This window comes from Simochromis diagramma, unplaced genomic scaffold (genome assembly GCF_900408965.1).
Source record: "Simochromis diagramma unplaced genomic scaffold, fSimDia1.1 OVJJ01000334.1, whole genome shotgun sequence".
NCBI lineage: Eukaryota > Metazoa > Chordata > Actinopteri > Cichliformes > Cichlidae > Simochromis > Simochromis diagramma.
In genome coordinates, this window is record NW_024386764.1 from 6,678,943 (window position 1) to 6,691,107 (window position 12,165).

Genomic DNA, 12,165 nt, shown 5'->3' on the forward strand with positions numbered 1-12,165 from the left:
TTTACAAGTGTTTGTTCCTCACCCTGCTCAGAGTATCTACATTGGTCTGATTGAATCTCTTTGTATCTACTTTATTATACTGAGTTTGGTTCTGTTTATTTAACCTCTTTTAAGTGCCAAGAACTAAACTTGGCACATAAATGAAGGAAATCTGGGTTTGGTCGATTACTTCTTTGTTGCAACAAGGCTTCTGCGAATAAATCTTATACTGTTGGAGAGCCTGTTTCCTCTGAAATGGTGCCACATTTGTAAAGAAAATGCATTCGTGGGTCGAGCAGAATAGTTCGGTATGTGAGTTGTGCCCATGAAAAATGTGGCAAATCTTCTCTGACAATATTAAAACTCTTCTTGACTCTTGTTTTGAGCTTCCAGTAGCCCAGATGCTAACAATTTGGTGCCTGATTAGCAGCAGTTGTGAGCAAGGTCCCTGCTACAGCAGTCAGGTGGTGTCTGTCTGCTCTAAAAGTGCCACATTTGACTGACCTGGAAAGGGCCCGTGCCATAAGGCAACTTCAAGCTGGTGTTTGGGATGTCAGAGACAGGCCATGAAGTGGGTGTCCCAATTCAACATCTCTTTATCTCAGTCGGTGATCCCCACATGCTTCAAAGAGTCCATCATTGTTCCTGTCCCGAAGAAACCCCACCCTGCTTCTCTCAATGACTATCGCCCTGTAGCCCTCACCTCAGTAGTGATGAAGTGCTTTGAACGCCTGGTCAGAGACTTCATCATTTCTTCACTACCAGACACACTGGACCCACTACAGTTCGCTTACCGTCCAAATCGTTCCACAGACGATGCCATCTCTCATCTCCTCCACACATCACTCACTCACTTGGACACTAGAAGGGGGAATTATGTTAAAATGCTCTTCATAGACTACAGCTCTGCATTTAACACCATAATTCCCTCCACACTCACCACCAAGCTGGAGCATCTGGGACTCAGCTCATCTATGTGTCATGTGGATCTCCAACTTCCTAACTGGCAGACCACAGGCAGTAAGGATGGGCGGACATGTCTCAGCCTCCACCACTCTCAGCACTGGAGCCCCCCAGGGGTGTGTTCTGAGCCCCCTGCTGTACTCTTTGTACACATATGACTGTGTGGCCACTACCAGCTCCACCACCATCATCAAGTTTGCTGACGACACCGTCGTGGTGGGCCTGATCTCTGATAACAACGAGATGGCCTACCTGAAGGAGATTAGGAATCTGGAGAACTGGTGACAGAGGAGCAACCTCCTTCTAAACGTCAGTAAGACAAAGGAGCTGATAGTGGACTTCAGCACTAAGCAAGAGAGGAACTACCAGACCCCTGTCATCAACGAGTGCCCAGTGGAGAGAGTGGACAGCTTCAAATACCTCGGAGTTCACATCACGCAGGACCTGTCGTGGTCCTGTCACATCAACACCATGGTGAAAAAGGCCCGTCAGCGTCTCTACCACCTCAGACGCTTGAGAGACTTCCAACTGCCCTCCAAGGTGCTCAGGAACTTTTACTCTTGCACCATAGAGAGCATCCTGACGGGAAACATCTTAACCTGGTTCGGGAACAGCACCATGCAGGACAGACGAGCTCTACAGAGGGTTGTGCGATCAGCTGAGCGCACCATCCGCTCCGAGCTCCCTGACCTGCACTCAATCTACAGCAGGCGGTGCTGGACCAAGGCCAGGAAGATCGTGAAGGACCTCAGCCATCCCAACAACAGACTGTTCTCTCTGTTGAGGTCAGGAAAGCGATTCCGCTCCCTGAAGACCAACACAGAGAGACTGAGGAGGAGCTTCTTCCCGCAGGCAATACGGTCTCTCAATCACACCACCACACAGTACTGACCCACACATACAGTTCTTACACACACTGGACATTCTGGACTTTGTTTTCACTTCATTACTTAAATCACTTTAAGCATATTTGCACTGCAGAAGACATAATGTGGATTGCACAACACTGGACACTACATTCTTCATTTCCGGTTAATACTTGTACAGCTGCTGTTATTGTGTATATATTTATTTATATTTCTTCATACATTCTTATATAGTTCTATATTGTGTATTTTGTTGTACAGTTATTTTATTTTCAACTTTAATTTATATATTTTATCTTATTCTTTCCCAGTTAAATTTACCCTTCATTCTAATTTGTGTTGTACAGTTATTTCCTTTTTAACCTTAATTTATATTTTATTCCTTCCTAGTAAAATTTACCCTTTTTAATTTTTCATATTTATTTCCCTTTTAATTTTCATATTATTCCTATCTTATTCATAGCCTTTTCCTTTTTTGTTTTCTTTAGGTCATGAGCAGTTGTCCAAGCATTTCACTGCATATCGTACTGTGTATGACTGTGTACGTGACAAATAAATTTGAATTTGAATTTGAATTTGAATTTGAATATTACACTACACCATTACGCTGGCATTGGCAACATGTGCACTGGGACCTGAACACTTGGAGGTACATTATGTTCAGTGAAGAGTCCAGATTCTGCCTACAACTATTGGATTGTAGGATCAAAGCTTTAAGAGGACGTGGACAACACTGTGCTGACTGGTGGACCTTCTGGTGGAGGTAGTGTGATGGGGCGGGGTGGCATCTCCCTCACTGAAAAATAAGGCTTGTTATCTCAATGCAGAGAGATGGAGACATTTGCGAGAAATGCTGGTTGAAGAATGGGATGCCATCCAACAGCAGTGTGTGACCAAGATGATGACCAGCATGAGGAGGAAGTGCCATGGCTGTTGTGGCAGTGTTCTTCCACATGCTACTGAGGCCTCCATTTGTTAAACTGTCAGTACGCATCGTTTCTTCAGACTTCCATAATTCAGTCCAGTAAGCTGTTTGCATTGGTAGAGAAAAGTTGGCAAGTTCTTAATGGGCACGACCCACATCTGTATTTTCCTTGTTCATTTTCACTGTTAAAGCCCCAAAAACTTCACAGCCAAATCAAATGTTTCATTGTTTTTGCTTCGATTAAGAGTGAAACAAAATGTTCACTCAAAATGTGGGGAAACCCTAGCAGTGCAGCACTCATAGGATTATGCTCCCAGCCTACAGTCCATGAATACCCTTTGATATACCTTTGAATACCCTTTGAGATATATATATATATATATATATATATATATATATATACACAAAAATCAAAACAAGCTACAATATCTCTATAATATCTCTAAGCACAAAAAACACGTGCACTGTTTGTAGGAAAAAAAACACAAGTGAAATTTTCATGAAGTTTTACTAAATTAAAAGAGTTCAGTGTTACTCCGTTGAATTTGATGGCAGCGGTAGTTTCCACACTGATTATGTAACAGTCTCAGCAGGTGGAAGCTGAGGGAGGAAGGAGGGGATCTGGGTGAGAGTGTGATGCTGCAGTGGCTGCACGGCTATTTTGTGGCACACATACAGGCCAACGCAAACACATGCATCAGCCTACATAACTGTTTATCATCTGTTTGATTTCTCCTGGAGCTTCTCATCACGGCTTCCCCCTTTGTGCTTCAGTACTTCCTGCACGCGTGCGCGCACACACACACACACACACACACACACTTGTTTACATGCGAGCCATTCCTACACCTATGAATCATTTCTCTTAAGATTTCGTGTTTTGTTTTTTGACAATCATGACAACTGTTTCCTCTAACACGCATGGCTATTTTGGCCCTTTTTGTTGTCATTTCTGTCCTACACACACACACACACACACACACACACACACACACACACACACACACACTCACATTCTGCCCCTTTGTGGATCTTGTCCTGAGTCAGATCCGACAGGCGGGCTCACTCAGCATTCATCCCACTGCAAAGCCTGCACTGCTGATCACTAGATCCCATTGTCAACAAGGAAAGCCAGCAGGGCTCCCCATCGCTCACCTGTCTGAGTCTCCAGTACAGATAAACCCAGAGAGCCGACGCAGGCATGTCAGCTCACGCATGTTGATGTTAGTAGAGGCTAAAATCCAAGTTTGCTTGCTTAGTAATAGGCTGCAATTTCCCCACTCAGTTCTGCTCCATGTTCAGCAGAGATGGTCTGGACATGAAAAAAAAGTCCATTTAAAAAATTAAAGTTCCCACAGTTCCTAGCTGCAATCCTGACGATGAAGGGGGGGCGGTGCTGGAGGGATAGGGTGGGGTATAGCTGAGGTAGAGGAGGCAGGAGAAGAGCTCTGCCATCAGGGTGTGACTGCAGTCTCTCATTCAACTACTGTCACACGCTGTCAATGATAAACATAAAGAGGGAGAGCAGGAGCTAGAGTGAGGGAGAGTCTGCGAGGATCCCCTGCCCCCCCTGCCCCGCATGCTGGTCCCCCTTCTTCGACCAATCACGTTAGTCTAGCTTAAGGGGCTGAGTGGAGGAAAGAGATATGATTGGCTGAGTGAGGGAAGGAGGAGGTTTGCAGCCAGACAGCAGGAAGAGCCAGCAAGGACGTGCGCTCAGTGGAGAGAGGCGCCATTCATGAACAGTAGTGTTATTTACGCACGCCTCAAATCTAATTTTCTTCCTGTACAAAGGTAATTTGTGAACAGTGAAAGCAAGTTTGCACTACAATGAAAAAGCTGAAAATCTCGTGTGTAGTTGATGCATGAGGTTAGATTGCAAAGCTCCTAGGACACACTGACTTTTCCCCCTCCATCTACCTTATTACAGCCCAGTCACAGCCAGTCTGTGTACTCTCTCTACAAACTAAAGTACAAAGAAAAAGTTAAAAGATTTTAGTCAATGTAGTATTTCAGAAGAAAACTAGTAATATTTAGTTTTTTATTGATTTTTATATTTTTGTGTGACCCAATTTGCACCAAATCATCTCAGCTGGAGCTGTTATCGGTATCACAAAATTTAAAAATTTTAATCTTGAAAACTGGATGCTAGACTGCCAACAGACAGTCAAACAGCACAGATTGGATACTCAGTTGAATAAATACATAAATACATAAACAAATGGGCATAGATCAGAGGCTTTTGTTTTCCACCTGCACTTCTTCACAGCATTAATGATCGGTATGGACACAGCTGAGTTGAATCACCTCACCTTGTTGGATGCCATCTCGCTGACCGAGTGTCTCGTCTGCAGGGTCTCCAGCTGGTCCAGACACCAGTCCAGCTCCTCCAGGGTCTCCATCGCCAGCTTCTGGTAAGGCTCCTCTGAAAGGTCAGAGGTCAAACAAAGACACGTTGCAGTTTACACCTGGGACTGCTGTGGAAACATCCACATCTTTAACATGTTGCATGGGTCTGCTGTTGATCTTGGTAAGAGAAAACTTGATCCTGTCATGCTGCACCTGTCCTGACTGTTAATGTCTTCACCATTCATTTACCAGCACTGTTATATTTGCATCCGTTTAACTGTAAGAAGCGCATCTTTCAGATTTACCTGAATCAACAATCACTTAATTCTTTTTCTATGTATTTAAAAAGACAACAATATTTTCATTTTCTATGAGAAAGGCACCATTAGTCACAGAGGAACTAGAACCTCTCAGTGTCCCATCACCCAGGGGTATTAACACTGACCTGTGAGACATGGATTACACATGGGCGGCTGGTTGCTGCTTGGCGGCCGCCTGAAACACAAAACAGATGATGTGTCGGTAGAATAACAAAAGAGCAAATTAGTCATCCGCTCCACATCGTGTTTGTGCTCTTACTTGTTTCCCACACGATCTTGCAGATGTGTCAGAACAGCAAAGTTACTTCTCACCGTTCGTAGACTGGCAAGAACCTAAAAAAATGAATAAACAAAATACGTGAACCAATTTTCGTTCAAAATAAAGAACCATTCTTTTAGATGGTTGAACCTTTTTTACCTGTTACCGTGAATATAGTGACTTTGATATTTGTTTTGGAACTTTTAACCCTTTTTAAAGACCCTATCAGGAACTTTTAGCATTTAAATAAAAATGCAAAATGGACTTTGAGTAAGAAGAGAAAAGCTAAGTGGTTTAAAAACATCACACTTTACAGGCACAGCATGCAAGGGTTTCATGTCGCTGATAGTACTATCTGAGCTTAGCTAACTTCCAAAAGCCTGATGTAAGAGAGGAAGCATGCCGAAGCACTGCTCTCTCTCATATCTAACGTTTACTGATGATAAACTTTTATAGGGTAAATATTGGACTTTAGTTTGGAATTATCACATGTACACAGATCATGTTAGTAGGTCGCTGATGATCACACACACACACATAAGAACAAGCTGTTCAGCACAAAGAGAATGTGTGTGGGTGTTGTCTGTGAAAAATGAACCATGTCTTATTTCTCAAACTGATGAGTAAGCAAGGAGCAAGGAGCCATGCAGAGCATCTGGACAGCGCAACGCCCCAAATTAGATGGATTTACTTTGAATGGAAACAATTATATTTCACATCTCACTTCACGGGACAGACGGTCTGTCATAAATAACAAACACTTCGGTAAACAAATATTTTTTTAAATACATCATCAGTGGCTCTATAGTAGCTTTAATGAAATTCACTGTGAAAACAGGGCTTTCAGGAGTTCAGAGAATAGTGTAGTGCTTAGCTGTTTACTAAGCACCATGCTTTCACTGTGGGCTGTTTCTTTATGAACTGCTTACATGTAACTTGCTGCTTGCTGGCTTAATGCATTGATCAGCAGATCTTCACACAGTTCAAACAACTGTTTCAAGTAATAAGTGTATAAACATTCATTTTGATGCAATGTCTGTTAAACTGTAAAGCCTGTGCTGTGTTTGGCCTGTTGCCGTACAGGTTGCCGGCTTCTGCCTGTCATAATATCAGTGCTGGCACCCTCGATCCTGAGTTTGGCTTTGATTCAATGACAGCAAACAACGGAAGCTCTTAAAGGACCAGCAACAAGCATATGCGACTAACCTGTGCAAATGGAGTCACTATCATGTCTTCTCCATGCCTGCAAATTAAAAAAAAAAAGGCCACGTGAGAGGGGAAAGAGCAGTTCATGATGTATTGTGTGATTCCACACCACAAACACACAAATCATGACAACAGTCAGGTTGCTGTTACTGGGATATTTGACTGAGCAGGAACGTCGCAGTTGGATGAGACCGTGACTGGTCTGAATATCACGCTGGACAAAGAAAGGAGAACAACACGTTGTATTAGTTACACAAAATCCTTCTTAGAGGCAAAGGTGCTAAACCTCATAGATATATTGTTTTTGTGACTACGTGGTAATTAAGAGTTGGCAATAAGGAATAGAGGAGCAGGATGAATGTTAGAAAGGCTAGCACTAGTTGCTAGGCAAAAAAACCCTATTCGTATTGTATCTAAGGACTAAAGTTAATTAGTTAAACTTGCATTTAGTGATGTTTTAGTATTCACTTTGATTGACTTCTAAATTTAAATTTAAACAACAAGATTGCGTCTCACAAATAAACCCAGCTACGAGTAAGCTGTATCTCAAGGGAAATGTTAAAAAAGACCAATCCCACTAAAGGTTAGAAATGATGGGATATTAAGTTTATCTATGAGGGACAAAAAATGCCTCTAAGACTTATTTGTATAACTAGAACAACATGCAGGTGAGGAACAGAGCTCATGCTTTGGATGCTTGGGAAACCAGTTTTAGATCAGCTAAAGCTTTCTGGAAGCTTTAGGGTGACAACATGCACACAGACCTCCAGACCTCAGGGTGAAATCATGCTAACTATGAAAAACACTAAGTTGGCCTTCACTGTCCAGCAAACATTTTGATGCATGACTGTGAGCGCCACCTTGTTTAGTAAAATATCAAAATCCTTTGTAGTCGTCAGGTTTGTGACTGAAACACGGGTGGCAACACATCAGCATCTGTCAAATGGTTGCTGGGACTGTTTCTCAAACTTTTGAGCTTGAGATGCTTTTGGAGCCGAGCATCCAAGGTAAAGTTGTTCGGATCGTGTTTGGGAAAAGCGTGGGAGATGTGACTCATGACAGTGTGACACAGGCCAAAGAGATAGACAGAAAAATCACAGCAATCTTCACACTTTGTCTCACCGAGGTAGCCAATTGACTTCCCAATGCTTCAATCCCTCCTCCCTTCAAAACAAAGGAGCGACAGCTATTGGTGGTCGAGGCCCCATTAACACTCTGGCTTCAAACAGACTGCTAGCTGCACAAGAGAAATCTTCAGCTGTATAAACAGACAGAAACTAGTTGCTGAACTAGCGTAGCGTTACCAGCATGTTTCCCGCTAGCTGGCGACTTCACTGCATTTACACCTACAACTGGTTGCTCTCGTGTTTACATTTTTAAACTCTAGCTGTGCTGCCTGAAGTGTCTTTAAAGCCTTCTGCCAAATGCATGTAGTTCTTCGAGTGTAAATAGGACCTTAGGTGAGCTTACTAGAAATAGTTTTAAATGTATTTATTATAATTTATTGTATTTATGACACTGACACAATCAATGTGATCTCGTGAAATGCAAATCATTTCAAACCTTGACTTAAATGAAAATTTTATTTTGTTGTGCTAAAAAATGTTAAACGAAATACACAACTAGCCACTTTATTAGGTACACCTTCATAGTACAGGGTTGGACCCTTGTTTGCCTTCAGGTCTCTTTAATTCTTCATGCATTGATTCCACAGTGTGCTTGAATCATTCCTCCGAGACTTTGATCCATTTTTGACATGATAGCTTCACATCAGAAGCTCTATATTTGTAAGCTGTAGATCCATGATGTGGATCTCCTGTTCCAGAGACACAATTCTCCCTTTCAAACCTTTTTTTTTCTCCCCCAAATTTCTATTTTGTTAAGCTTGTCCAAACTTTCGCTGTTTGTAGGGTCCACTGTGCTCTTCTGCTCTTGTAGAGCATCTGTTTGATGTGCGTTCAGAGATGCTCTTCTGCAAACTGGGACGCTCTCCCCCAGACATGGCATCAACGAGAATAGCAGCTCCCTGGATTTTGCTGTTTTCAGATCGTTCTCTGTAAACCTTAGAGATGTTTGTGCAGGAAAATCGCAGCAGATCAGCAGTTTTCAAACACTCAGACCAGCCTCACATGATGTCAAGAGTCACATAAGTCACCATTCTTCCTGTGATGCTCAGTTTGAACTTCAATAGCTTGTCTTGACCATGTCTGCATGCTTCCATGTGATTGGCTGACTAGATAACTGGTGTACCTAACAAAGTGGATAACATGGCTAACTAACAGTTTTAAAACATATTGCTGGAATCATATTTAAAACTAACTTTAAAGTTTTCATTTTCATTCAGAAAATAGTTTGTTTTACTGTGCAGTTTCTCAGAGATTAGATGATCTGTAGGTATTCGGCGCCTTCATATCTTCAGCCTCTTTCTGAAACGTTTTGATTTCTCTGGAATGATGAGATAAGTTTTTGTGCTCTTAAGCACACTATATATATTCCTCCAAATCCAGCTCTGCAACCCCACCAACAAAAGAACAGAAAACAAAAATCTCTCGGCTTATTGTTGCTGAAACAATACAGAAAGCGTCCGAGAATACTTACAGGTCGCTGGCAGTGGACGAGTTGCGGGACATAGTTTTGGGCGAAAGGTCGAAGTCTGAGTCAGAGCGATAGAGGAAGGACTCGCGGCGCTGACTGTGGGGAAAGTTGGCCTGAAGTACCAGACCAGAACCCGGGCTAGTCTGAGAGTCCAGTGGACTGCGACCCACCGACAGGCCATTCTCCACATCAAAACTACAGAGAAAAGGAAGAGAAGAGAGAAAAAATTAATAAGTATTCTGTTGTTCCTACCCACAAGCTAGCATCACAGCCTGATTTTTAATGAAATAATTTTGTTGCTTTTATTTATTTTATTTACATTTTTGGCATGATTAAAATTGCATGCAGTGACTCAGAGGTCAGGTTAATACCTCTATTAGTATTAGCTGCTATTAACTGCTATAATTGTTGACTACTTACTATAATATAATATTGAGCATAAAACCTAGCCAGAATAACAAAGAAATGCATAGTTCCTACTGTAGGAAAAAAGCACAAGAAATATATGAAAACATGAGACAGGCAGCAAAGATTTCACATATAAATCTCAGACAAACACAACTATTGTGATGCACAGCACTAACAGTTTCTGCAGCAGCTGCTGATCTGCATGTAGAGACAGAAAGGATAAGACCGTGGTGAGACAGGGTACAATTGCACCTCTATGGAACAGCTAAAGTTGAAAGTACAGTGCAGAGGGCTGCAAATCCAAATCAATTTCCCAAAGTGCCCCCAAATCATCATAATGGAATCTCTGACAGCAGACACAAAGGAGCTACAATTATAAAGTGACACAAGAACGGGGTTCATGCGGACTACCTGAAAATTATAGTAATACAATGCACAGGATGCCACTTTTATTGGCAGCACAATGGGAAAAAAATGTATTCAGATAGAGTGTCTCCTCTGAGTTTAAACAGGTGACCTTGTGATTACTGCTTTCACAATCTAGCACACACTCACGCACATCTTTCCCCTTCACCATCTCTGTTTGACGTCAACACTGGCACGTTGCCTCGGTGCAACGACAGCCAATAACCCGCCCCGCCGCTCGCGCTCTTGCCCGTCATAGCAGCGACATCGAAATATGCCCCCAAGTGTTCAACAAAGAGTTGCCGAAAATAACCACACAGTATTTTTTTTTTCCATATTTGCAAAATTTTGATTTTTTTATTGGTATGATAAAAGTGGGATTATGTCAATTCCAGAAAAGCCTCTGTCAGCAAACAGCAGCACAGCTACAAATGATCAGATTGAATTCTTCTCAATTGCAGGTTTCACTATGACAGTAAATTCCCTTTCCCTCCTAATGCCTTTGAACCAAACCACACTTTTTTGTAACACGCTGTCCAAGCAAGAGCCAGCACGGCGCTGCAACCATTGTGGGCAGAGAGGAAGTGGAGGAGAACTCGACTTTGAGTGTTGTCTGGGGGGGTCAAAGCTTATCAGCTCGGAAATTCATCTTCTTCTGCTGATCTCTGCACTATTTGAAGCTCACCGTGAGCCAGCGTCCTCTCGGCTAAACCTCTTTCCTTCTAAGGAATTCACCTGACTGAGACCTCGGAGCTCCATTATGCGGCCGCCGCATGGGTACGATTAACAGACCGTCTTTATCAATTAGATACATTCTCATTCATGCAAACTCCCCCTTTCATAACAGCTGAAAACAGAGCACCAGTCGAGCAATGGAAGCTTGCTCCTGTGTCTATTTTTAGTGCAGCCTGCCTCCAGCGCTCCAACAATAATATTGCGTGATAAATGAAAGATGGCCATTAAGCAATCGATGCTGAATGAAATGGGCCCAGTTCATAGAAACAGTGAGATACAGCGAGATCAGGAGGGGTTGGGGGAGGTGGGGGTGGTGATGAGGAGGGCTGTATCCAGCACAGTGATGTGCTCAGCACCTTGCATCTGATTGGTGCAATTTCCCGGAGGGTGGGTTGGTGGGGGTGATATGCAGCAGCAGGGCTTACCTCAATGATGCCACCCCACCACTACACCTCGTTCAGCCCCACTCTACACACCTCCTCCACCCCTGGCTCGGTGTAATCGGCCGTGACGAGGCTCCATCAGAGGAGACCGGTGACGTCAGAAGCTAAAAATAGACCTGGCTGACAGGAAATAGGGGAACTGGGAGACTTGTGATGGTGCTTACGTAGATGCACCCCCCCCCCCCCCCCATCCCAATGCAGGGTGCAGATGATTTCACCCGTCCGCATGAATATATTTATGAAGGATGATATTTAAAATTCTACTAGGTGAATCCTAGTAGCCATACAGCTCTTTTCCTTCCAATCGTACAGTCTGTGTTTTCTTTTTAGATATCGGCGTGAGCAAGTACGATGGCATTCAAGCACATTTCTCAAGGACATCGTGCAGGTGACACGGCAATTCGTAGCATACGTTTAAACTGTTGCTAAATTTCATTATGAGCAAGAGTCTTTTCTAAACCAGACCAGAGGATCCCACATTTAGAATTTCATGCAATACAATATTTCTGTTGAAATGTACAAGAAAATGACAAGTTTATTTGTGTTCACATCAAATTTTCCATAATGTTTAGGGGTAAATGACAAAGGCTAGATACAGATGTTTTTTAACAAACACTCCTTAAAGTGGACTTGATGAATTTATATGAAGATAACTGCACAGCAAGACCTAAAATATGACAAATCAAGTGTGAAAGAGAATTTTGATGTGGCA

At 42.7% G+C, this 12,165-nt stretch overlaps 1 protein-coding gene across 7 annotated transcripts in view; it reads right to left on the reverse strand.

Moving 5' to 3' along the window:
• The window catches only part of LOC120734801 (cAMP-specific 3',5'-cyclic phosphodiesterase 4D-like), a 110,842-nt gene that overhangs the window by 15,051 nt on the left and 83,626 nt on the right, over window positions 1-12,165 (reverse strand). For 4 of the 7 annotated variants that reach the window (XM_040033795.1, XM_040033801.1, XM_040033829.1 and 1 more), the window contains 6 exons: window positions 9,466-9,657; window positions 7,990-8,031; window positions 6,868-6,904; window positions 5,662-5,735; window positions 5,528-5,577; window positions 5,046-5,158 (listed from right to left, as the gene is read on the reverse strand). In XM_040033795.1, coding sequence (XP_039889729.1) covers window positions 5,046-5,158; window positions 5,528-5,577; window positions 5,662-5,735; window positions 6,868-6,904; window positions 7,990-8,031; window positions 9,466-9,657 — 508 coding nt within the window. The other 3 variants (XM_040033810.1, XM_040033806.1, XM_040033838.1) reach the window with 2 other exon arrangements.